This window comes from Odocoileus virginianus, chromosome 3, assembly GCF_023699985.2.
Source record: "Odocoileus virginianus isolate 20LAN1187 ecotype Illinois chromosome 3, Ovbor_1.2, whole genome shotgun sequence".
In the NCBI taxonomy this organism is placed as follows: Eukaryota; Metazoa; Chordata; class Mammalia; order Artiodactyla; family Cervidae; genus Odocoileus; species Odocoileus virginianus.
Window position 1 is genome coordinate 84,778,855 of NC_069676.1, and position 27,699 is coordinate 84,806,553.

Here is a 27,699-nt window from a genome sequence, read left to right on the forward strand (position 1 = left end):
CTCTGCGACCCCATGGACTGCAGCATGCCAGGCTTCCCTGTCCACCACCAGCTCCCGGAGCTTGCTCAAACTCAAGTCCATCAAGTCGGTGATGCCATCCAACCATCTCATCCTCTGTTGTCCCCTTCTCCTCCTGCCTTCAGTCTTTCCCAGCATCAGGGTCTTTTTGAAGGAGTCATTTCTTCACATCAGGTAGCCAAAGTATTGGAGTTTCAGGTTCAGCATCAGTCCTTCCAGTGAATATTCAGGACTGATTTCCTTTAGGATGGACTGGTTGGATCTCCTTGCAGTCCAAGGGACTCTCAAGAATCTTCTTCAACAACACAGTTCAAAAGCATCAATTTTAAGGGAGGAAACTATTAATGAAGGATAAATAAAGATAATGTATTTCTTTTGTCTAAAGAAAATGCAGAGTAACATTCCACAAGCTTCTTAAAATATGAAAATATTTATAAGTGGGATAGCAAATATCCACATTTAAGAGTTTGTTTAAAGGCAGATAATGATTATGAGAATTCTGCTTTCCTTCTTCACTCTCTGAACTGTCTCCTTCAGTCAAAATCCCTTCTTGGTCTTCTGTACCGTAAATCCACATCAGAAATATAAGCAGTCTTTTAATCTCAACGGTTTCACAAAGTCTGTTAGTGACATAAAACCCAAGGGGTTAATGCTATCTGGAGGCTGTAGGATTATTTTCAGATTTGGTAAGAAATCACTTGAGGTGAGAGGCACCTAGTGGCCATGAGGTGAAGTCAAGGACAGTTGACCTGGTGAGGTTGGCGGCTGCCTCCCAGAGCAGGTGTGAACAGCTCAGAAGGCGAGAGCATGAGATGGTGTGTCCCTTGTGAGGTGCCCTGCGGAACTTGGAGGCCAACCACGAGCCACTCAGCAGGCAAATCTGAATAAATCTGGGTCCCACTTGCGAACTGAGACACAGCAGTTCAGTATGAATTAAATAGCATCATTTGTTAAATAGATATATGTAAGTCAGTGTTAAAGTTGTGAAGAATTCCTCACCTTCAAAGGCTTAAAGTCTGATTGGAGAAGCAAGAAAAATATGAAGAGAAATATTCAATGTAGAGTACTGATCCTGTTTGCTGTGTGAATGATAGAGCATTGGAGTGGTTAAAAGGTCGAAGAGGGGAGCTTGAGCTATGCCTGGGTGCATTGGTAGGAAATACTGTAGGCAGGGGCCGAGTTGTGAGTGAAAGAGCAAGGCAGAAAGTCTGTGACACTGAGGGCACAGTGAAGAGACTGGAGTGCAGAGGACAGCGGCTTGTACTCTAGAGTCGGTGGTGGTAGGGTTGAGGACAGACAGGCTAGAGTCTGTGCAGGAAGGTCTGGAGTGTAAGGCCTGGGGGTTGAACTGTGCCCAGGGGTAGTCCAGCAGTTCCTAAACATTTTGTTCTTAGAAACTTTTCACCCTCCTAAAAAATTTGAGGACCTTGAAGAGTTGTGGTTTGTGTGGGTTATATTTATTGATATTTATTATATTAGAAATTAAATCTGAGAAATTTAGAAGATACGAATTCATTTAAAAGTGAAAAGTGAAAGTCCTCAGTCATGTCCGACTCTTAGTGACCCCATGGACTGACCGTACAGTCAGTAGAATTCTCCAGGCCAGGAAACCAGAGTGGGTAAACTGTTCCCTTCTCCATATTCCTTGAAAAATGGCAGCAGGAAAACTCATTACCTGTCAGCATAAGTAATATACCTTTTAATTTTAAAAACAAAGCCTTTATAAGAAGAGTGGCACTGGCTTTTTTGTTTTTGTAGATCTCTTTACTATCTGGTTTATTAGCTGGATTCTCAATGTCTGTATCTGTAATTCAGCCTTTTGCAATAGTATCAGTCATCTGGCCTATGGGAGATCCCACTGGACCCTCGTGAGAGAATGTGAGTGAAGTAGACAGACAGCATCTTGGTATTATTAGGGAAGTCGTTTTGCCATCATACAGCCTCTTAGAGGGTCTCAAGGACGCTTAGGGGTCCCTGGACTCACTCTGAGCGTTACCGAGGTAGAGAAATCCTCACACGCGTTTCCAAGGCAGATGACGACCCAAGGTGTGTTTTACGACCCCCGTCTGTCCTCACTGCATGGGACATGCTGTGCTGTGTGCAGCCACCAAGGCACCAGGAATGGAGACTCCTCAGTGGGGCGTTAGAGGTGAGGGGCTGAGTCAGCAGGACATCAGTGAGAGGACCTGTTGACCCAGGGGGTCGTTGAGTTCACAGGAGTTAAAAATCTACAGAGAAAATGCTGTTGAGAAGAGGAGGGAATTTTGCACCAATGCAGGAATCTGTCTGTGCGTCTTCCTCTTAGCTGCCCGCCCGCGGCTTTCTCGGTCAGGGGTTAGAGCCTTCAGCCACCTCAGCCCCAGCCCAGGACTCGGAGCTTATTTCCCTCGTTCTCATGGTAGATGGCTTATCCCGCTGTACTGTGCTTCCACGGGTCCTGCTCCCGCTCCTGGCCCTGCGTCCCAGCAGGTGTCCTCGCGGTGTGCTCCCCTCGCTCTGGGCGCTCTGTCTGTCGTTCTCCTGCCTCCGCACCAGTCCTGTGTCTGCTGCCGGCCCCTGTCCGTCCGTCCCCGCTCTGCTCAGGCGTTTCTTAAATACCTTCCCTTTATGTTGTCAGCCTCTGACAGCCTGTCGGTCTACGAAGCTGTTCTGTGACAGCCACCTCTGACTTTCTTCTCACTCACTCAGCAGTCGACTTACTGAATAGATTCCGAATAGATTCCGTGTCTTCCATCATGTGTTTGTTTAGTTTTGTCCACTTGTCCTTTAATTTTGTGCCTTTATCATATTTTTTTTAGACCTCAGGTTTTCAAGTGGACTAACTACATCTACTTGAGCTACTTATTATGATTCAAAATAGTTGCCTAATGAACGTGTTTAAGGATGAAGAGTGCTGCCTGAATGGGCCTTTAATTGAAGTTATAGAATTCCCTTTAAAGACTTTAAAAAGATAGAATAGGCACACTTTCTAAAAGAATTTGTGAAAAATTCTGCCAGAGGCTTGTTAAGGGACCATTGTGAGGTCTCTTTATTTCTTTTGTTTCTGTGACTTGAGGATGCAGAAGTATGAAAAGATTATAGGTAATTATTTAGAATGGCTTATTATAGATCTCCTGAAAGCTGAAATTATGCATTAAATAATATGCAAGGACTTTCTTATTTTGAACGTGTCAAATATTTTATTAAAAGTATTAGATTGGAGCCATGACTTGGAGGATCACATATTTATTCTGGTTAATGACTTGACAGAGATTAGTGACTGAATTCTTTAAATGAAAGAGGAAGAATGGGCCCGATAATTCCTCACGGCGGCGGGGGTGGCGGCGGCCGGTTGGGTGCGGCGCTGCAGCGACTGATCTGCTGCTAGCCTGGCGGCCGAGCGTCGAGCTCCAGCCCGGCTTCCGCGTGCCCCGCAGGCTCCGCACCCCTGATGCTGCTCGGGCGCTGAGCCCGCCCCGGCCGGGACGATGGTGAAGTAGTTCCTGGGCCAGAGCGTGCTCCGGAGTTCCTGGGACCAAGTGTTCGCTGCCTTCTGGCAGCGGTACCCGAATCCCTATAGCAAACATGTCTTGACGGAAGACATAGTGCACCGAGAGGTGACCTCTGACCAGAAGCTCCTGTCCCGACGACTCCTGACCAAGACGAACAGGATGCCCCGCTGGGCTGAGCGACTGTTCCCTGCCAAGGTTGCTCACTCCGTGTACATCCTGGAGGATTCTATGTGGACCCACAAAACCAGACCATGACCACCTTTACCTGGAACATCAACCACGCCCGGCTGATGGTGGTGGAGGAACGATGTGTTTACCGTGTGAACTCTGATAACAGCGGCTGGACCGAAATCCGCCGGGAAGCCTGGGTCTCCTCTAGCTTATTTGGCGTCTCCAGAGCTGTCCAGGAATTTGGTCTCGCGCGGTTCAAAAGCAACGTGACCAAGACTATGAAGGGTTTTGAATACATCTTGGCCAAGCTGCAAGGTGAGGCCCCTCCCCAGACCCTTGTTGAAACAGACAAGGAAGCCAAGGAGAAGGCCAAGGAGACAGCACTGGCAGCTACGGAGAAGGCCAAGGACCTTGCCAGCAAGGCAGCCACGAAGCAGCAGCAGCAGCAGTTCGTGTAGCCGGCCCAGGCCCCGAGGCAGCAGCCTAGCAGACTACCGGCGCCGGTCCGTGCCCCCGCCTCCGGTACTTTATCATTAAAGCCAGCTTCTAGCCCTCTGGACTGTCTGGGCGGTGGGCTGAGGGCAGGGGCCCTGTTTGGCATCTCCAGCACAGCCAGCCCGTTCCCTGTGTCTGAGCTGGGCCTCCTTACTCCTGCATCGGGTGGCCGAGGACAGACGCAGTGACTTGCCCAGGGTCACTGCATCCAGGTGAAGTGCTCGTAAATGCTAGACTGTGAGCTCCATGAGGGCAGGGACCGTTGTTTTATCCTCTGATGTGTCCCAAGTATCTGAAACAAAATCTTACGTGTAACAGTCACTCAATAAATACTTGTTGAATTAAAAAAAAAAAAGGAAGAGGAAGAAGGAATATAGCAAAGACTGCCAAGACATATAAACCTGACTTCCCCTTCTCCCTTTTTACCTTCGTTATTTAATAGGTATTTCTTAGTGCCAGTTATGTGCCCAGCATAGTGGTAAACCCTGAGAAGACAGGGGTAAGCAAAATCAGGTATAGTTCTTGCCCTGAAGAAGTTTTAACATCTGATAGGAAAGAAGGGCCATTATATGTAATCACACAAGTTAAGTTTTTGGCTACAAGTAAATAACTGCCATGAAAAAATATAGAACTTGCATAATACAAAGATGAATTACCTAGTCTAAGGGATGCCCAGAATGCTTTCTTAAGGAAGAAACATTTACTTGTGAACTATAGGATGAGTAGGGGTTGATGAGGCAAAGATTTGAGCATGAGGCAGGCTCTCGGTAGCAGGAGCAGCCTGGGTAAAAAGGTCAGTGTCTGGGAAAGGACCAGGAAGAGGGCAGTCTGGCAGTGAGGGCAGAGTGGTCCAGAGTGTGACTGAGGATGTAATCAGATAGGCTAGAGGGACTTAAAGAGCTATTGTTTTTATCCTGTAAGTATTAGGGTGCCTTTTATGAGACTGTGGTGAGGAGATGAAAAAGAGAAAGGTGCAGAGAGAGAGAGAGAAAGAGGAAGACAGACAATGAGACAGAGATTGTGTGTGAGAGTGAATGAGTGAGTGTGTGTGTGCTTTCAAAATAGAGTGTGGATTGCCAATGGGAGAAAGCTTAGAGGCTGGTAAGAGAAGATGTCGGTAGACAAGCTGGAGGCTCTCATCACAATTCAGACTAAAGACCTTGAATTGGTGGAGCTTGGAAATTGGTAGGTGACAAAGTACAAGGTCAGAGAAGTAGATTCATTCAGAAGCTGTCTCACAGGTTGTGGGAGCTGACGGTAGATTAGATACGGGGGTAGATAAGGGTGTGAATGCCAAGAATGAGCCCTCAGTTCATTTGCTCAGTCGTGTCCGACTCTTGGCGACCCAAATGGCTGTAGCACCCCAGGCCTCCCTGTCCATCACCAACTCCCGGAGCTCGCTCAAACTTATGTCCATCGAGTCGGTGATGCCATCCAGCCATCTCATCCTCTGTCGTTCCCTTCTCCTCCTGCCTTCAATCCCTCCCAGCATCAGGGTCTTTTCAAATGAGTCAGTTCTTCACATCAGGTGGCCAAAGTATTGAAGTTTCAGTTTCAGCATCAGTCCCTCCACTGAATATTCAGGACTGATTTCCTTTAGGATTGACTGGTTTGATTTCCTTGCAGTTGAAGGGACTCTCTAGAGTCTTCTCCAACACCATAGTTCAAAAGCATCAATTCTTTGGCACTCAGCCTTCTTTATGGTCCAGCTCTCACATCCATACATGACTAATGGAAAAACTATAGCTTTGATTCTATGAACCTTTGCCAGTAAAGTAATGTCTCTGCTTTTTAATATGCTGTCTAGGTTGGTCATACTTTTCTTCCAAGGAGCAAGCATTTTTTAATTTCATGGCTGCAGTCACCATGTGCAGTGATTTTGGAACCCAAGAAAATAGTCTGTCACTGTTTCCATTGTTTGCCCATCTATTTGCCGTGAAATGATGGGACCGGATGCCATGATCTTAGTTTTCTGAATGTTGAGTTTTAAGCTTTTCCTCTATCCTCTCTCACTTTCATCAGGAGGCTCTTTAGTTCCTGTTGGCTTTATTCATGCAACTTTCTTTGTCCACATGTTCTTTTTAAATAATCCTATACAGTTGCCTTCCTTTGGGATACTTTTTCTTTCTTTTTTTAAAAATAGTTTTGATATATGGAAGAAAATTCTGTAATCAGTACTAGTAGTTAAAATTCTGTTTCCTGGAGTAGGTAGAGATTTAGGAATATTTTTTCCTTTATAAATTCTCTGTCCAATATCATAATCTTGAACAAATATGCATGTCTGTTTTTTGAGAAAGTACTCTCTGCATACATATATGTAGATTTGAGCCTGTATGTTTCCTGCTCTGAATGCCTGATTATCTATTTGCTGCCTTGTCATTCTAATGAGATTGCAAGGATTTGAATAGGGTGTATCTCTAAGGGTTAAGCTACATAATCAGTGATATTCAGAACACTTCAGTTTATGATTCTGGTTAGACTATAAAATCAGTTAAACTTGAGAGTTGTGATTCATCTGAGGAGTTTGCTCTTTACTGACTGTATACCATTTTACAAAGCTATATGAAAAATATTTGATGAGTTTAAAATGCAAGTTTATTAATAACCTTTCTTGATCTTTACTATGTAACATTTACTAAACTGAAATAGTACTTAATTTAATTACCATAGATAAACATGATCAATAGTTCTTGATATTTAATAATAAGGATATGGGATTTTCCATTTTAACCTATTGGCTACAACTGTAGAAAGACCCATGTTTTTGGTTCTGTGTGCTATTTTAATGCATAGTCAATCTTATATGATATCTTGTTATTCCAGTGTGTTTTTCCAAGTATTGGAATTTGTGCATGTTTCTGACTTTTCTTCCCAGTTTTAAGTCTGAAGATTGCTGAATGGTATATACAATGTAGTGAGCCCCCTTCTGCTCCTAACTTTTGTAGATATAAGTATATGCCATTTCTTTGAACTATTAAGAGCATGCTTTCCTACCAGCATTTCAAAAAGCATTGGCAGAATATACTGAATATATTGGCATTTATTGAATACAGAATATACTCAAAGATCATAAATTTGCTAATATCCTTAGGACACCTTTAAGAATTTATCAGATGAGAATAAAATGATTACCCCTGTCTCTAGTTAATATTGACAAATAGGAAACAAAAGTAAGCATCCAAGGGAGGGGAATAATTAAATATATTTTAATATTATAGACTAGTATCTGTGTATAAAATTATAAATCTGGATGCTACACAGCAAAATGTAAAACTGTATATAATGTATATTATAAATACAGCATTAAGCTTTTTAATTAAGATGTCTCACATTTAGACTATTTATAATTTGTCAATTGTAAATTCATATGGATTCACTGGAAAAGAAAATGCAAAAATGAAACTTTCAGTGGTAGAATTACTGGTCTTGTTCATTTTAGAAAGTATCTTTCAGTGCTATTCAATAAATACATTATTAGGGTGAATGCAAGAGTTTAAAATCCATTTGAGTTTTATTAGATTTTTTTAGACAAGTGGATTGTGGATACATTGTCAGACTGACTTGGTTGTTTCACAGTATTTTAAAATTATTGTTTATATCCAGTTGTTTCAGAAATTGTACCATATTTAGTTACTTCAGCAATCTAAATGTAGCTTTGTGAGGTGGGAGAGTTTTGTTGCTATACTGGTGTTGGGAGCCTGTGAGTTGACATTCACTTTTCATTCTGGTTCCTTTTTCTTTCCTTCCTACAGTCCACATACTTCTTGTTGGCCAAGCTGTGTCTGCGCTTTACTGCTGGAATTCAGAGCTGAATCACTTCTCTTTTATTCTTGAAGCACCATCTGCTTATGATGCAGCCTTTGTTACAGTGAAGTCCCTTAATTCAAGCAAGAATTTAATTGCTCTTGCAGGAGCCACCCACTCACATATATACGAGCTAACCTACGTCTCAAGCCAGTCTGACTTTATTCCTAGGTAGGTCCAACATTTTATGTTGAATGTCTTTATCTCACCATAATTTTATATGGCACTCATTTTTAAGTCTTTAGGTAGTGATGGAAAAAATATACTAAATATACGAGCTATTTATAAACCAGAAGTTTGGTTATTATCCATATTTCTAATATATATTCTTCCAGGTTGATTAGTATTAATTATGTTTTAGATTAAAATTTTACTTATGAAATGTGATTTCTGCACACTTTTAGTAGTAATCAATGCTATGAGAATTTTATGATTACTCTACCATTAATATGTCTTTAATTTGTTGTAGTGGACTTATTTTATATATACTTCTTATGCTAGTTCAGGTGAATTGATATTTGAGCCTGGAGACAAAGAAGCTATAATAGCGGTAAATGTCCTTGATGATACAGTTCCAGAGGAAGACGAATCCTTCAGAGTTCAACTTAAAAATCCCAAAGGAGGAGCAGAGATTGGTATTAATGGTTATGTACAAATAACTATTCTGTCTAATGATGATGCCTATGGAGTTGTTGGATTTGCTCAGGTAAAGATCCCACACTCAGAAGGCAAATGGTTTATTCATGGTGTTACTTTTTAGCTGCTATCAGCCCTCAGTGATTCATATTTTGAGTGTCTTAAGCCCCACTTTTTCTCCCTTTCCTGCTTCACCTCCTACTCTACATTATAAGGTGAATTCTACTGATGATTGAAGTTTATAGACTTGCACAGTGGACCCTTGAGTCACCTTGACTTGACCTTGTTTTGGTACTGATCCCCTTTATTAGATTGAATTTGAAGTGGTACTAGCTGGCCTTAGTCCAGGAGTTCGGCTCTGCTGTTACCCTTGTTTCCAGAGGGTAACAGTGAAGCAGATTCCAAGTATCCTATACACTGTCTTGTCACACACATCACCTGCAAATCTATTACTGTCCATTTATGCCTTTGTTGCTTCTTTATGAGAGAAAGAGAGAGAGATGTTTACAATTACATGTGTGCTGTACGCATGGACATGCTCTTTCCTGAGGAAAGAGACCTGTGCAGTTCTTCCCAGGTCGACTTCCACGCCCAGACTTCACATCCTTTTGTTGTTGCTAAGTTACTAAGTCGTGTCCGACTCTTTGCGACCCCATGGACTGTAGCCCACCAGGCTCCTCTGTCCATGGGATTTCCCAGGCAAGAATCTTGGGCTGGGTTGTCATTTCCTTCTCCAGGGGAATCTTTCCAAACCAGGGATCGAAACTGAATCTCTTACATCTCCTTCATTGGCAGGCAGATTCTTGACCAATGAACCACCTGGGAGGCCCTTCACCTTCCTTTGCCAGTGAGGAAAAGGTCACTCCCTATTTTGCATCATTTGGTCCTATTTGCAAAATGTATCCTGATTTCTTAATTAGAGTCACAGCTGCAGCTATCTTGTATGTTTTTTTTTAAAATACTCTGCAAGTAAGGACAGAACCTGACTTAAACACCTAGGATATGTCTACCGAGGAGGTGGGCTTGGAGTTGCCTGGTTGTTCTGCTCTGTCACTGTGGTTCAGATTCTTTCCTCTTCTCTACTTTGCCAACACAAAGCTTATCTTTCATTTTGTTGTTCGAAAGCTGCTGCTGTTGTTAAGGCTACTGCTTTCTTGTCCATGTTTGTTCATGGCCGGTTGTGAGAAGAGAGATGCTTTGTGTGGCTCTTGGGGTAAGAAAGAAGTTTCCCAAATGCCTCTTTGTATGTCTCATTGCCCAGAACTGGGGTGACAGGCTCACTTACTTGGTCATTTATTCATTCAAGTAGCAGCGCAATCTAACTCACACTTGAAAGGACATTATGTTCGTAGAATTGAGCCTAGGTTGTATGTGGGCAAGGACTGAAGTAGACCAGACAGGAGACTAGAGCAGAAATGAAAAATTCAGCAGAAAATAGACATAGAGCAATTCAGCAGGAAATGATAGACCCATGGGGAGCATGAATGTGCCTTGCACCAAGACACAGCCTCTGCAGAAGGAGCAGTTTGGGGGGATAAAATGCGGAGTTTGGGGCTTACTAATGCTTCCACAGGTTGTGGGATCACTCTGTTACCCAGCCCATCCATTTCTGAAGCCAAAGGCAGGTCAGCTTCCTGTGAGGCAGCTCTGCCCAACAGAATTATAATATGAGCCCCTGGGTAATTCTTGAGTTTTCTAGAAACCCCATTAGAAAAAGCAAAAAGAAACGTGTGAAGTCAGTTTTCATGTTTTATTTAACCCAATATATTTGAAATACTGTTGTTTCAACATGTAGTCAACATAGAATTACTTAGGAAATACTTGACACCCCTTTTTTCATATTTTGTCTTCAAACCCAGTGGGCGTTTTTACTCTTAGAGACTAGTCCTATTTCAGGTGCTTAGGAGCCACACGTGGTAAGTGGCTGCTGGGTGGACAGAGTAACCCTAAGACATGAGCTGTGGGAGGGTTCGAAAGAAAGAAGACACCCTCCTTCCCCGCCAGGTGTTCGCATGACTTGTTCCCTCACTTTATTTCCTCTCTGCTGAAATGCCATCTTAACAGAAAGACCTTTTACGACTGAAAAATGTGACTCCCACCAGCAGTCTATCACTTTTTATTTCACCTTAATCTTACAGCCTTACAGCAGCCTAGTTTGTCTGTTTCTTTTCGCTAGTATTTAAGAGCATGAGGGGCTTCCTAAGAGGTGCTAGAGGTAAAGAACCCACCTGCCGATGCAGGAGACATAAGAGGCGCAGGTTCAATCCCTGGGCCGGTAAGATTCACTGGAGGAGGGCATGGCAACCCACTCCAGTATTCTTGCCTGGAGAATCCCATGGACAGAGGAGCCTGGCAGGCTATGGTCCATAGGGTCGCAAAGTGTTGGACACAACTGAAGCTGCTTAGCATGCATACATGCAAGAGTGTGAGAGCTCTCATACCGCTTTCTCTGAATCAGAGAAGTGCCTGGCACCCAGTCGGTGCTTCCTGTGAACCTGTCATTATGCAGGAGAGGAAACAGAAGGCTCCCGTGGGCTTCTCGAGGCCTCATACAAGTTTGGAGGGTGGAGCTGCAGCTCCTGGGGCAGGAACCCACATGCTCTGCCGCTCAGCTTCATCCTCTCCCCCCAAGTCATGCTGTATTTGAGGAGTCTATCGTGTTCCTCAGCTGCCTAAGCATAGACCTCTGTTTGTGAAACCTGTTTCATAATTGTTTCAGAACTATCAAATCACTGTGGTGTGATCCTTTCCAATAGACAGAATCCTAGGTTTCTCCGATCCACCCAGTCAAGCTCCTCAGTACAGGCCTCTGTGTCTGGACAGCGTCATTCCAAGCTGGGACTTAAGAAGATGTTGAGAATTTCTTGAATATTTTCTGGCTATATTAAATCCTCATTTTACCAATCCTTGTTAATAGATGGCATGAAGCCAGCGAGAGGCTTCTCTTTTGAAGTCTTTTTTTTTTTTTAAAGCATTGTCTTTTGTGAAGAAATTATACGCATATTTTAAAATCAAAGCACTTTCTGCAGGGGTGTTTGATTGCCTTGAGCAGGATTTTATTACTGTGTAACATCTGTAACAGTGTGTTGAGATGCTGTGTAAAATATTACTATAGAGTTGGATATCTTCTCAAATTAGCATTCTAACTAGAAGCTTTCATAAGCTTAAATGAAATTTCTTAATTTCATTTGAGAAATTAGTGGGGGAGGTTTTTTTTTTTTTTCAGATTTAGTAAAGAAACAAGAAAAACCTTTCTGGAAGGATTTTTAAAAGTCTTTGTATTCTCTCTGTATTGCCTATGGAGGAAGCAGGGTTATTGTAAGAAGAGACTCTTTGGAGTATTAATTTTGAGGAAAAGTTCGTTAAAAGGTCTCAATAGAAGTTGTGGGCTTTGGGCAAAGAAAGTTCCAGTCAGAGAGATGCAGAAATCAGTTTGGAACAAAGGGCAGAGTCTCAGAAGTATAGGTGAGCAGCGGAGTAAGGGATTCTAGCAGGAAGGAGAGCTATCGTTCTGGCGGGAAAAGGAGTTGTAAAGAGCATGGGCTAAGAATGTAACATCATCCGTGGGAACATCACAGACTGTAGAAATGTTTCAGAGGATATGAATGTAAGGATAGGAAACATTTGTCAGTGGTCAGAAAGGAGCTCCTGGGTTCTCATGATGTCATTACATTTGGATGGGACCTCACGGACCATGTAGACCAAACACTTATTTTACAATCAGGAAGCAAAGACTTGGAAGGATTGCTGGATCGTAATGTAGTGGAGGAAGAAGGCTTTTGTGCTGACTTCCCTATGATATTGCTGTTCTACAAGCTGCTTACATGCTATGTATACTGTTTAAAAAAATGAGCATGCTTTCTGAGTATAAAAATTTTATACGTATATTGAAGAAAATTTGAAAAATACAGAGCTGGGGAAAAAAAGCTATAAAATTAACATTTTCATTTACTTTAACTCAGTCTTTTACTTATTCAGACTTCCATGTTTTAAAGTACAGTCATGGTCATTCTCTATTACCATTTTTAAAATTATTGTTTTTTACTTAATGTGTTATGTTGCTTAGTACTGTGAATTTTGCAAATGCATGATATCATGAAATAAAAGTCTGCTTAGATAACTTCAAATAGCTCTCTGCAACTTCCTGTGTATTTTACAGAATTCATTATATAAGCAAGTGGAAGAAATGGATCAAGATAGCCTGATAACCTTGAATGTGGAACGCTTAAAAGGAACATATGGTCGTATAACCGTAGGGTGGGAAGCCGACGGAAGTATTAGTGATATATTTCCTACCTCAGGAGTGGTATGTAATTTAGAAAATTATCAGAAAATCACTTTTAAATTGTGGTTGCTATTGATACATGGGACCAAACACTGCCCTGTGGGTGAAGTATTTGAGTTTGACCATGTCACCACTGGATTCCGCCTAATAACCATAGAGAGGGATACACGTTAAGGTTAGTTTTATTGCTGTGACTCTTCCTTCTTGCCCCTGTAATATCAAAATTATCTGTAAAACAGTATCCCTTTTGAAATTCAGTACACTAGTCAGCCAAATTATGGGTGTATTACACTGTCAGAAAGATAAAACCAATGCATCTGGGGCTGGAAATGTGGTTTTGAGATTTGGGTAGAATAGAAGCTATAAATAGAGAACAAGTATATGTGAAATAGCCAGGTGTATGGGAAAATAGACCAGAGTTGTGTGCTCAGTAGTTGTTGAGTTTCCTATTTTCCAGCTCCAGGGAGGGGATGTGATATTGCATCCCCAATTTAGCAATCCTTGATCTCAGGTCACCTTCTGTTTTGGGGCATACATGTGTGTTCAGTTGCATCTAACTATCTGCAGCCACCTGGACTGTAGCTTGCGAGGCTCCTCTGTCCATTGCATTTCCCAGGCAATAATACTGAGGTGGGTTGCCACTCCCTTCTCCAGGGGATCTTTCCATCCCAGGGATCAAACCCATGTCTCCTGCATCTCCTACATTAGCGGGTGAATTCTTTACCGCTGAGCCACATGGGAAGCCCTGTGGGTCATAATCTTGGGTGCAATAGTGTGCTGCAGTGAGGACAGTTCCCGTGAGAAATACAGAAGCTGTTATTCCCAATAGCCATGGGATGGGTGCATAAGTCACAGGAAGGGGTCTGGGAGAGTATCACATAATGTACTGTTGGAGGGTAGTAGACATTCAAGACACAAGTTTGAGGATGGACTCAGAATGAGTCAAAGAAGTTAGCTGACTCACAAAGAGAGGGTTCAGGGGCTTTTGGTTCCTAATTGGAGGATGACTTGTCTTGGGTCTCATAGATTACTCTTGTGTATTTTGCCCGAGTGTTTCTCTGAAGAGTGCTTTTAAAAGACCTCTTGTGGAATTTTCTCTAAACAGGATAGGTGTTTATTATGGTTCATCATTTCTAGATTTCTGTATCATTGGAAAGATGATTGGAGCAAAGTGTCTTAAGGATATTATGGCAAATTTTATTGCAGTGAATATGTATTCAGGCTACTAAAAACTTTAAGTTGTGTTTCTCAGGTTCTGAATTGTATTTCCCCAATTAGTATTTCTCATGTAAGCATAATTAAAATTATTTCTAATTTAAATGCCAAAAGTGTCTTTAAGTATGGACTATAGTTTGGATGAGACGTGTTTTATCCAAAGGTGAGTAAATTCTGTAAAAGGTCAGATAGTAAATACTTTAGACATTAGGGGCTGTATGGTCTTTTCCCCAGCCGTCAGCTTTGCCTTTGTAGCACAACAGTAGCAATAGACAATATGTGATCAAATGAGTTTTTCTGTTTTCCAGTAAAACTTGATTTCTAAAAAGTGGATTTACCAAAGGGCAGTAGTTTTCTTACTCCTGATTTTATTAATAAAGCTCTTGAGTTTATATCCTGAAGTGCCTTCTCCAGGTGGAGAGATGAGTGCCAGCAAAATAGGCTTGTAATGCTAGTTTAAATAGTTGTAAATAGTTTGTATCCCTGTTAATAAGTAAGTAAGTAAGTGTTAGTTGCTCAGTCATGTCTGACTCTTTGTGACCCTATGGACTATAGCCCACCAGGCTCCTCTGTCCATAGAATTTCCCAGGCAAGAATACAGAAGTGGGTTGCTACTTCCTTCTCCAGGGGAACTTAGCAACTTGAGGACTGAACCTGAGTCTCCTGCCTTGCAGGTGGATTCTTTATCATCTGAGCCACCAGGGAAGTCCTGTGTCCCTATTACTAGAGGATCAAGTCTGAGGTGGGGAACAAAGGGAAATGGCATTCAAGAAACAGACAGAAGCCCTTTCAGAAAGGACTTCAGGTGCCTTTTAGCAAATTGCGTTTTGAATCTTCAGATAATGCAGACACAGAGGAGAGAGCTGCTATGACTTGTATCTCTGTCTTTCTACTTCTATTTTGACTGAATCATTGTTAAATAATACATTCAGAGTTTAAGCAAGGGAAGTAGGATTCCTAGCAAAAATTTGTAGAGGAAAATATTTAATGTTTATAGATTTTATATATGGTACCTAGGATTTAAATTTTCAGAGAGAGTATGTAATCAGTGTTTCATTAAGAATGTAGGTTCCAGGGCAGGACAGTTTGGCTACATGATTTATTAGCTTAAAGTTTTAGTAGTGATTTACTTTTTCTTTTTCCTAAAAATCTTATCTTTCTCATGTGAAAGGCATTTGATTGATTTATAGGATCATATGTTGTTGCTTATTTAAGATATGGCCAATATTAAAAGATAATCTAACCTTTGATATTCTTACTGCACAGTGATAACTAAAATATAAATAAAATCCTCTTTCTTTAAAATTTTAGATTTCATTTTCTGAAGGCCAGGCACTGTCTACAATTACTCTGACTGTTCTTGCTGATGATCTACCAGAATTGTCAGAGATTGTCATTGTAACACTCATCCGTATTATCACAGAAGGGGTTGAGGACCCATCAAAAGGTGCTACTATTGATCAGAAAAGAAACAAGTCTGTGATAACCACTCTGCCCAATGACTCACCTTTTGGCTTGGTCGGCTGGCATGCTGAGTCTCTCTTCGTTAGAGTAGCAGAGCCTAAAGGTAAATCTTGTTAGATATTTTCAGGTTCTCATAAGTTTTATTGAATAGTTTAATTCTAATATTTACTGGGGATATAAATTGCTTTTTGTATGATGTTTTTCAGTTCGACAGGTCATAATCCTTTTTACTTTTTATTTGTCTTTATTAAATTGTCTGATCATGTCATCAGTCAGTGACATGGCTGTATGAAAAACTTCTACTTTTGAGATATTACTGTCATAATAGAAATATTAATATTTTAGTAAATCATTGTAGTAGAAGTGTTTGGTTTTTATTTAACTTTCTCTTTTTCATTTTTAATCTATCTGTTCTCTTTTCTTGCTCAGTTTCTCCTGTATAGGTTTTCAATAGTTATGGTACTTGAGATGGTAATTATTAAACCCAAGGCAATAATTAGAATAATATTTTTCTGTGAAGTATGAATGATCAGTTTCTATTTCCCTGTTTCCTTTGAGTTTCATGTTGACATCTTTGCCTGACTCTTTGTATAAATTGTAGAATAAATAGATTTTTATAGATAGAGGTCATTTGACCTATTTAGATAAAAGGTTAAGTATAATATGTATGTATTGGGTTGGTCAGGACGTTTGTTTGGGTTTTTTCATAAGACAGTACAGAAGAACCTGAACGAACCCCAGTATTAAGACTAGGCTATGTGAAGGTTCTAAAATTTTCAAATAGAAACAGACATCGCTCCAGGACCTTTCACTTAAATAGCTGATGGAGAAAAATGACATGTAGGTCTTTATATGTCTGTATATATGGGAACAGAAATAGTAGCCTTAAAGTAAAATGATCTGTTCATTTATCCATTCAGCAACCATAGCACCTAGTAAGTACCAGAAATCATGCTACGTGTTTTGGAAGCAAAGACGTGGTATTCAGTTGTTAGAAACGCACAGACTGGTAGGGAAGATTGACATGCCTTTTTTTTTTTTTCATTTTTAGCAAATTAAATTTTAAAAATCTAAGAAGTGGAATAGGTTCTGTGAGATACTTTGAGCTCTGTGATAGCCACCTTTAAGAACAAACTTACTTTTTAATAATGAGTCATTAAATGACTTGGTGTGTTTAATTTTTCATTTTTGAAGAATCTTCTTAGCATTTGTCATTAGCCCCTCTGCTCATCCTCCAGGTATGCGTTTTCTTGGTATTTTCAGCAGTTTCTGTTAATAGGCATGCCATGTGCACCATAGAGAGAGAGACCCAGAAGTGAGGGTTTAAAACTGGGAATTACTGCCGGCGGTGTATGGCGATCCTTAGCACAGCTCTGGTCACTGGTTGGGGAAAGCACGAACTGTTCCTTGGGAGTATACGTTGCCTTTGCTTTGTCTGTCTTGCTTTTCCTGTCTGGAAGAGATAGTCAGAACACTGCAGCCTCAGTGCTTAGAATAGCACCAACAGCTATTGGAAACGTTTACTTACTTGAGGCACGTCTGTCTCGTAGAGAACATCACCGCTCTTCAGTTACAAATTGTTCGAGATAAAGGATTACTTGGAGACATAGCCATTCAGTTGGTAGCTCAACCCAATTTCTTACTGCACATCAATAATCAAGCCACTGAGAATGAAGATTATGTGCTACAAGAAACAATGATAATAATGAAAGAAAACATGAAAGAAACTTATGTCAAAGTTGCCATTCTGCCGGTGAGTCTAAATGGCAACCCACTCCAGTGTTCTTGCCTGGAGAATCCCAGGGACGGGGGAGCCTGGTGGGCTGCCGTCTATGGGGTCGCACAGAGTCGGACACGACTGAAGCGACTTAGCAGCAGCAGCAGCTAGGGTTCAATGAGTATGATATAATAATAAAGGAAAATGAAGATAAAAGATGAAAATGCGATGCTCTTAAAGGTAAAATCTTTAAAAAATATACTTTTAAAATATTAAGATGTAAGTACTCTCATGCTCCCACTCCCCCTAATATTTAATGTGTGTGCTCAGTCACTCAGGCGTGTCTGGGTCTTTGCAACACTATAGTCCACCAGGCTCCTCTGTCTGTGGAATTTTCCAGGCAAGAATACTGGGGTTGGTTGTTATTTCCTTCTCCAGAGGATCTTCCCGATCTAGGGATTGAAGCTGTGTCTCCACCATCTCCTGATTTGCAGGTGGATTCTTTACCACTGAGCCACCAGGGAAGACCCTAATATTTAATAATAGATGAATATTTTGTAATTGAAAGATAAAAATAACAGGTGTATTCATTTTTTATATTTATTTTGGAACTGGAATATTGTTGGAATGACCTTTGAAGCATTGAATTTGGATTGATTATATGTCTGGTTGGATCCTCTATTCTGTTGGTTTGTTAGTTGTTTTCAACTAATGACGGAATGAATAAAATGCCCAAGTTCATCTGGTTATTTTGATTATTGGTTTGATATGATTACTTGAATTAAGATTAGTCTTCAGATGGATTAGATCGTTCTCTTTCTCTCCTTTGTCTAAGGAGAATGTGTATACACTTCGTATATACATCTGTAATGAAGCAAGGGAAACTGAAATTTGTTAATAGTGTTATCACTAATATATAATTAAATGTTATCTTTATATATTGTGTACTATATAATATTATTGAGTGAATATAATATTGTATAATAATATAGTGTTATTAATAGTGGTATTCATGGTATTAGATAATAGTGGCTTCTGGAGAGGACATTCTGGAAAGACATGAGTGATGAAACAGAGATTTCCTTTCATTTTCACTAGGTATTCTATCTTTTGAAATTTTTTATTACCAACTGAAAAATAAGATAACAGTTTTTTAAAAGTTAATTAAAATATGATTATAATTAGATTTTTTAAAGTGTAGAACTTCATTTTTAAGATGTATGTAGCATTTACCACCTTCTCCTAAATTGAGGGAATGTCATATATATAGAACATATTCAATAGAGTGTGGTCAAAATTGTAGGATAGAGTTTCTTTTTTCTAATTTATTTTACTTGCTTATGAGTAAGTGGCTTCCATTGGGCAACATCACCCGTATGCTTGAATATCCCCTGAGATTCTGAGATTGTCAGTAGTGAAAGTGAAGTCGCTCAGTCGTGTCCGACTCCTAGCGACCCCATGGACTGCAGCCTACCAGGCTCCTCCGTCCATGGGATTTTCCAGGCAAGAGTACTGGAGTGGGTTGCCATTGCCTGTCAATAGGAATGTATTAAAATATAAAAAAGGGATATTTTTTTTGTGTGTGGTAGAGCAGCCCATTCCTGTGGGTGTCATTTTTTACTGAAAAATACTGCACTTCCAGTGCAAATTGAATGTATTTTAAAAAATAAAACACCATCTCCCTCCTCCTCCCTTGCTTCTTGGCACCTAGGATGATGTTCCCGAGCTGGAGGAAGGGTTTACTGTCAGCATCACTGACGTGCGCCTGGTGAACTCTGACGTCTCTGCAGGACAGCCCGGTGTACGAAGGCCGGGGCTGGAAATGGTTGAGATAATGATCGAAGAAAATGATGATCCCAGAGGAATGTTTAAGTTCCACGTTACCAGAGTGAGATGAACTTTCACATATTTATAGTAATACAAAAGCTTGTACCTGCTGATTGGGCCAGTGTCCTGTATTTTCTGAAAAATAATTGACTTTTATTGTAGATATTAATAAATACCTCTCAAAGTTTTTCTTATAGACTAATTCTTAAGCTCTCTTAGACCAAAGGATTAAGCGTTTATTTGCATTACATTTAAATGTCAGAGTTCTGAAGACTGAATATGCATACTTTTATTCAGCTATTAATTTGAAGGGTAAAGTATAAGACCTAGTGGTAGAGATAATAAATTTAGATCATGATGAATTGTAAGAGTTACTTTTGTCTTGCATTTTAATTTACATATTCTTTACTTAAAGGATGCTGGAGTCATTACTGCCTATGAGATGCCTCCACCCCTGAACGTTCTTCAAGTTCCTGTAGTTCGGCTGGCTGGAAGCTTTGGGGCAGTAAATGTATATTGGAAAGCAACAGTGGACAGTGCTGGCCTGGAAGACTTTAAGCCGTCTCATGGGATTCTTGAATTTGCAGATAGACAAGTATGCTAGTCACAGACATATTAGCATTTTTTGGTTGTACCCCAGACATTTTATAGGCATCTACCAAATGAACGTGCAGTGGTGATGGCTAAATGTATAATATTCTAAATTCCCACATCAGGCTAACAGAGATATTGTTAGCTGATGTATAATTTATTAATGGACATGGAGAGAAGATATAAATAAGCAAGAATCTCACCCTCTCTGAGCTTTCCCACCTCGTATTCTAAGTTATAAAAGGATAATAATTGGCTTAGAGGTGCCTAAGAATGTATAAAATATTGCCTGATGAACTAGACTATTCCTATGAATTTTAGGTTTTTTATTCTGTTTATTTCTTAATGTTTATAAATATAAATATTTATTTAGGATTTGCACCAAAAGTGTATACATTTATAACTAAAGATATTTATTATGTATATTTATTATTATCCAAAAACATTTTTTTTTTTTTACAATTAAAAAAGACTAAAATGATAGAAAAGGAGCACAGTAGTTAAAACTGGAAAAAACTGAAAACCAGTATTCTAGATTTGGGTCAACCAGTGCTAAAAATTACACAATATTCCTTAAGATTTGTAAGCTTGTGAACTGGGCATTTTGTAATATGTAAGCATAAGATATGTTCATAAATTTTTAAATCAGTAAGTGGAAAAAGCATGTGAACAATCATGAAAATGTTAGTAACTTCAAACAGCCGTATCGATTTACACGCAGTCTGATTTTGCCTGCACAGATATGCGTAGTGTACATCAACTTATTAGTTGCCCTTGGAGGATAGTAAGTACAGCTAAAAGATAAGCATGCAGTTTCCTACACATAAAGGTCTGTTGTTCATATTTGAAATCATGAGATTTTAGCAAATTTTGGACTATAAAACATTTTCTACTAAGAGGAAAGGAAATGTAGATTTTACATTAAAAGGAGAAACAAATTGACTTTCATTGAGGTGGCCTTCTAACTTTATATTATCAGTACTTTATCCTTTTCAAAAAGTTAAAGCCCCATCACTTAGCACCCTTTGGATCATCATTATTCTTAAATCTAACATCCTGTAGGGCAAGTATTCTGTGTTCCACAGTATTGACGAGGTGCAGGCATTTTGATAAGCTTTTATTTTGTTCAGGTTTCTGTTTTCCCTGAGTATGACATCCAGATTTTTCATTTTCTCTGTTATTATATAAAGGTGGTTTTAGGTAGGAGAACCATTTCTTGATAAATGTCTATGTCATTTCCCTCTGGGATACAAAAAAGGATTTTAAATATGGACGACAGCTGGGATATTTTTGTGACCAATAGTTATATTACAAGCTGGACCAAATTATAAGTTATAAAAACTTTTAACATAGAGCCAGACATGAATAAATCCCTGATCACAAATTTCTAATAATAGCGAATTTGGATTTTCTTCCTTCTTGTCTTTTCCCCTATATTACAAGAACAGTAATTTGAAACCAAAGGGATTTACTTTAGTTGCAGAAGATAGTAATAATTTATGAGGTACAGTTTTATATCAGGTCATATTAATACTAAATATGCTAAAATTTATGTTTGTGCAATGGTTATTAGAACCTGCATGACATTTAAAATATTTTTGTTCAAGAATAAGACTTCATTGTTTTTTTGAATCAGTAACTATATTTTATTACATATATAATTTCCTTTATTTTGGAAACAGTGAACTGAAACGTTTTGACTTTGAAATGCTGTAAATATATGACTTTAAAATAGTATTATGACACAACAGGTGAAAATGCCTGCTTTTTTCTTTGGTACTGTGTTTCTAAATTCCAACTAAAAATGTTTGCCATCGAAAATTAGTAACACGTTCTACCCTCCCTGCCTCTCCCCCTCCTCCCTCTTTCTCTTCCTCCCTCTTTCCTTCCTTCCTTCTTTACTTTTACAGGTTAAGGCAGTGATAGAAATCACCATAATTGATGATGATGAATTTGAGTTCACGGAGATGTTCAATATTTCCTTAATCAAGGTGGCTGGAGGTGGCAGACTTGGCGATGATGATATTGTGGTAACTGTTGTTATCCCACAAAATGATTCTCCATTTGGAGTATTTGGCTTTGAAGAAAAGACTGTAAGTGAAATATATCAGGGGGTGGGGGGTGCTTTCCTCTAGACTCGTTTTTCATTTCATTTATAGTAGAAAGGAAATTTCCTTTTTTTTCTAGATTTCATTACTCTTTACTTAAAGATTCTTTTCTCAAGGCTCTTTTGAGTTGATTGTTGAATTAGGGGCCAGTCCTCTAACTTAGGCAGTTTCACAGTAGTGAGAGCTCTTGGTATCAGGCAGTTAAAAAGGAGAACACATTTCCATGATTGGGTGTGACAGACCACGAGGTACTTTTGTCTAGACATTCTGTTCTCTACCTGCTCTCCTACCAGACTGCCATCCTCGTTAGAAAGAAAGAGTCTGTCATTTTCTGACCCTAGGATGGTTTGGCTGGGGAGAGATTTATATTCCTCACCTCTTGGGTCTTCTATCTTGATTTACATTGAACAAAACACTACAGTCACCCCTGACTCCTGTGTTTCCCTGTATTTCTTCTCTCTCCCTCCCCTCTTACTTCCCCTTGACTGCCTGCTCTCAAGACCTACAAGAGTGAGCCCAATTATTATTGGTTCAGCCCCTGAGAGAGAAAAGCTTTGACTAGTACTAAGTTATCTCTACACCTTAAATATAAAATAAAGTGTATCGTAATTATTGACATAATGATGACGTCATAACTACTATGACTTTATCTTTCAAAGGAAGTTTCAAGCCGAAACAGCCACACAAATCTTTAGATAGTTTTGATGCACAACAACTTTTCTGGCTCCTGTATTATCGTTCCCTTTATTTAGTCACTTATAGGGAATCAGTAATTCACCTTAGATCATTTTAAATAATAGCAAATTTTTCTAATGCTTATTATCTTTACTGTTCTTTGAATACAAGGCTAGAACTATGGCTTGCCCTATAGTTTAGATAGACACTAATAACTGCCTAATTATTGACCATTGACATTTTAACTTCATAAGAAAATGGAAACTATAAAAGAACAGAGTACATCTGCTGCTGTAGTCTCATGAGACTCTCCCTTGAGAAAGGAATGAGTGGAAGTAAGTGTTTTGTAAACGGTGAAAGATTCACATGAGAGTATCTGTGAGTTTTTTGCAGGCAACCTAAGAAGTTTGGAAAATACAAAAGGTATTAAGAAAAAAATAGCCATAATATTACTGCTCTCAGATATCATTAGTAGATATCATTAGTATTTGGTTATTTCCATCCAGGCCTTCTTTGCATATTTGCAGAGTAATAATATATGTGAATATGCAATTTATTTTTATAAAATGTATGAAATGAAATGTGCTAAAAATGTATTGTCTATTAGCTTCTGAGGTTAGATTATGAATGTTCAGGGTTTAAGTAATCCAGCCTCCAGTTGATGAAACCTTATAATAATGTTTTGACTTTTCACTTTGTTACACTTTTGGACTTAGCTGTTGGGGAGTGTATTTACGAGTTTCTCTCACTTTTTGAGAAAATGAAGAGATCCCCTATTATTCATAAATAATTTATATTTATTAATTTTATTTTAGCTGCAGTTGTAAAGTTTACTGCAAAAACCTTAGTGTACCCTTGATCTGGGAACTACTGTCTTACTGTAATAGCCTCACATTTCCAACTTGTCTTATCATCTAAAAGTAAGATTTAAGTCACCCAAACTCTTGTTGTGAGGAGTGAGTTGTTATATGTAAAGCATATATAATTGGACTTTACCCTCAATAGGTGTCAATTGCTATTTTACTTGTTGATACTAATAATAGCAGCTTGTTGCTCATCCTTTGTGGCTGCTTTCCTTATATCTTATCTTTCTTTCAGCCAGAAGCTCTTGATAACATGAAATTTATATTTTAATATGTATCTATAAGATATAGTATTTTGTGCACACAGTGAACATTCTGGTAGCATTATTTGGTGACACTGATTAGATTCAGAACTGAAAAACCCTGAGACAAGATTATTGGTATTAATGTGTCAAAATTAATAAGCTGCTCCCGGGACAATGTGCTAAATATACCAGAGCCCTGGGTAGAGCAAAGACTTATAGAAATACACTTGTGAAGCTGAAATTAGAATGTTACTATTTACAGAAACAAAAAGGACTTATATATGCAGTTTGTTAATAATGGATTTTTTCTTTCTTACTTCTCTCTCTCTCATTTGCTATTTTTGTTCTCTGAGGAGTGGTATGAACAACAGTTGGTGTGGAATCAAATTATCAGAACTAAATCCCAGATTCCTTTTCTCCAAATATGTGTATATCTTTGGCCCTCAGATTTCTTAGTTTTTGTGAGGCTTAAATAAGGTAAGGTGAAAATGTTAGTCGCTCAGTCATGTCTGACTCTTTGGGACCCACCAGGCTCTTCTGTCCATGGAATTCTCCAAGGAAGAATACTGAAGTGGGTAGCCATTCCCTTCCAGGGGATCGTCCCGATCCAGGGATTGAACCTGGGTCTCCTGCGTTGCAGGCAGATTCTTTACTGTCTGAGCCACATGGAATCCCTGGTGTAAGACGTGACGCATAGTAGAAACCCAATACATATCAATTGGCTCCAAATCTCTACTCTTGGCACCAATGCAAAATGTCATTAAAAAAAAAACCCCAAATAGGTGTGTTTCTTGAAAATGGAAGGTGTTGTGCCATATTTTTGTGTTTATATAGCAAATGCATGGAATAGGCTCAGTTTGGTCCTTGCTTCACAGAGTCAATATATGTAATTCATATTAGGTCTGTATTGTGTGGGGAGTCTTACTGCCATAAAAGGAATCCCCAAATCTCAGTTTTAATAGTTTATTTCTTCTTTACGCCAAAGTCCTACATTGCTGTTCCTAGTTGGGGTCTTATGAATACCTCTTCTCCAACTGGCGTCTCAGGCACTAGACTCTCCATCTGTGACTCTGCCTCCTCTGGTCACCTGGCAAATGGAGACAGATGGAATATGGAGATTGTGTGGGAAACTGATGGCCAGACTATGATTAGCAGGCTCTGCCTATACTTTTTGGGCCAGATATTCAGTAACAATCTCCATCTAATTGCAGAAGAGGTTAGGAAATGCCAAGTAGCTGAGTGTCTGGGACAAAAAGAGAATGGGATTTGGTGAAGCTTTTTTTTTGTTTTCTGCCACGTGATTGTGAATAGAATTCTAGATTTAGAAATTGTGGTTGATTTTCTTTTTTCCAGGTAATGGTAGATGAATCCCTTTTGTCTGATGACCCTGATTCGTACGTGACACTGACAGTTGTCCGGTCCCCAGGAGGTAGAGGAGCTGTCCGGCTTCAGTGGACCATAGATGAGATGGCTAAGGACGACCTCAGTCCTTTAAGTGGGACGCTTCATTTTGATGAGGTATGGTCATCATCAGGATGCCTGCAGTTTTTCTCTAATTTGTCTTTGATGTTCTTTTCCATAGTATTGCTTATAAAGTCATTTGATGTTAACAGTATTCACTATGTCTGTAATTTTTTGAAATCACATGCACTGTGGGGAAATCACACATGCGCACACACACACCCCTCCCTAAATGTCTGAAATCAAATTTAGTTTTGACACTGCCTACATCAACCATTAAAACTACTCTGCTGTCCACATTGCCTCCCCTGATTGAGGGCAAAACCAGTCAAGCAAGCAGGACATCCAGCTGTCATCCCCATCTCCATCTGTTCTGTAACTTTTGCATATATTTGACAACCAAAATTGGTTAGTTTTCCCTTTTCAATACCCTTTCTGTCCCTTCTACCCTGTCATGGTTGTGACAGTCCATGCCTCCATCATCTCTCCTTGGGTAATCTTTTAACTTATGGTCCCACTCCAAATCTTTTTTCTGGCCATTATCTGTGCCTCTGACTTACTTTTTTTGTTCAGCCCCTCAGTCGTGTCTGACTCTGTGTGACCCCATGGACTGCAGCACACCAGGTTTCCCTGTCTTTCACCATCTCCCGGAGCTTGCTCAGACTCATGTCTCTTGAGTTGGTGATGCCATCCAACCATCTCATCCTTTCTCACCCCTTTCTCCTCCTGCCTTTCTGAAAGGAAGGTCTTGTTTTGCCATCTCTTGCTTAACATGATCCATGCTGTCTTCTTACCCATAGAACTTTGGGCTCTAAAACATGGAACACAGAGCCTCTTGGAAGGAATCCTGGCTGTCCCTTTCTCCCAGTTAATCTGAGCAGAGGGTTTCAGTGAATCCAATCTAACCAGACCCAACTAGTAGTCATCAGTCAGACTCTGAACTCTTTTGTCCTAGAAGGAGGGATGGCTAAGTGAAAGAGCATTTGACAGGCTGATTCTTAAACCTTTATGGAGATGTAAAAGACCAAGAATAGCAAGAAACTCACAAAGAAGGATGGAGGGTGGCCTTCCCCAACTCAATTTAAGATAGTATGTATCAAAGGTAAATACGGTAGTATGATTGGCTTTGAGATGGACAAGTAGGCTAAAGAGAAGAAACTGGGGAGTCTGGGTTTATCAGTCTTTCATGGTTTTTGCTTCATGTTCACAAAAATCATTCCTAAATTCATAAAAATGAAAACAAAAGGGAGTTAGTTAAAAACAAGAAAAACCGTAGAATTGGTGGATAAGTTATTTAAAAAGCAACAAAAAATAATCTCACAGGATAAGACCAAGTAAGAAAGAACTGTTAAAAAGAGAAAGCATAAAATTTTAAGAGATTACTTTGTATAGCTCTAGACAAATAAATGTAAACACCTATATGAAATTGATTCTAATAGATATATAGTATATGTAGAAAGTCTAAGCAGATGAATTTCTGTAAACAAAATAAAAAATAAGAGAGTAGAAGGTCCCCATGGTGGTTCTCTAAACGAAAACTGACCAAACATTTAAAGATAATCCCAATGAAACATCGTCTAATTTTTTTTTTTTTGAGTCTGGTGGCCTTTTATGAGAGCTTTCTTTTTTTTTTTTTTATTATGAGAGCTTTCAATACCAAGCAACACAGAAGCAAATACTTTTTTTTTTCTTTCAATTTTCTAATTGGTGATTGGGCTTCCCTAGTAAAGAATCCAGCTAGCTAAAATTCTTTACTGGCTCAGCTAGTAAAGAATCCATCTGCAATGTGGGAGACCTGGGTTTGATCCCTGGGTTGGGAAGAGAGAAGGGAATGGCTACCCACTCCAGTATTCTGGCCTGGAGAATTCAGTGATGCCCTCTGGCAATCATTTGCCACTTGGGACATTCTGCCGCTTTTTTTGAGGCATTGGTTTCTCTAATGGAATTAGTGATGCCATGTCAGATGTTACAGATGTTTCATCCACTCACTTCTTAGATTCTGATGAGCGATGGCTCAGGAGACCTCTCAGCTGCATGCCCTAGCCCTCTGTAAAATCCTCACTTGGCATGAGAAGAATTTAGAGATTAGTTTGAAACTACTTTGAAGATTTCACATAGTAATAATGAGCAGTCAGTTTTCAGTTACCAGATTCTAATCACTGGATCTGCTTCCCAGATGATTAGAAAGGTTATCTGATGTTAGCATGATATCCATGCCAAAGTGGCAAATAGTCTGGTCTGTCCCCCAGGGAATAAGGCCATCCTTGATCAGAGTACTGAACACCAGGAGGGATAAGCTTGTGGGTGACTCTGGATTTGACTCTCTGCATCTTGCTTCTTGCTTTGCAGCCTGGTGCATTTCATTTACTTCTGCATAACAGCTGTGTTGTCCTTGGGTATTCAACTCTGACACACCTACGTCTCCACTCTGACAAATGGCTGTGTAGCTAGGCACATAGTTCAGCTAGCTGACAGTGTGTGGAAAGTAGAAGGGGTGAGAGTGGTTTACTGTATTCCAGGAAGTTTAGATTTTCCATGAGTGCCTTCCTGCCTGAGGCAGGAAGTATACATTTTCCTGTCAGCTCTTATATAAAATTTTTAAGAAGATACTATAAAATAGAAAAAAAGGAACT

The 27,699-nt window shown here is 39.6% G+C and overlaps 1 protein-coding gene and 1 pseudogene across 1 annotated transcript in view; both read left to right on the forward strand.

Annotated features, from left to right (window-relative positions):
• ADGRV1 (adhesion G protein-coupled receptor V1) overlaps nucleotides 1-27,699 on the forward strand; it is a 544,484-nt gene that overhangs the window by 150,037 nt on the left and 366,748 nt on the right. The window contains exons 51-59 of the mRNA XM_070465812.1: nucleotides 7,928-8,150; nucleotides 8,481-8,685; nucleotides 12,775-12,921; nucleotides 15,427-15,682; nucleotides 17,130-17,332; nucleotides 19,008-19,184; nucleotides 19,539-19,718; nucleotides 21,625-21,807; nucleotides 24,959-25,123. Coding sequence (XP_070321913.1) covers nucleotides 7,928-8,150; nucleotides 8,481-8,685; nucleotides 12,775-12,921; nucleotides 15,427-15,682; nucleotides 17,130-17,332; nucleotides 19,008-19,184; nucleotides 19,539-19,718; nucleotides 21,625-21,807; nucleotides 24,959-25,123 — 1,739 coding nt within the window. The remainder of the gene's footprint in view (nucleotides 1-7,927; nucleotides 8,151-8,480; nucleotides 8,686-12,774; nucleotides 12,922-15,426; nucleotides 15,683-17,129; nucleotides 17,333-19,007; nucleotides 19,185-19,538; nucleotides 19,719-21,624; nucleotides 21,808-24,958; nucleotides 25,124-27,699) is intronic.
• LOC139032471 (PRELI domain-containing protein 1, mitochondrial pseudogene) lies at nucleotides 3,486-4,530 on the forward strand (annotated as a pseudogene).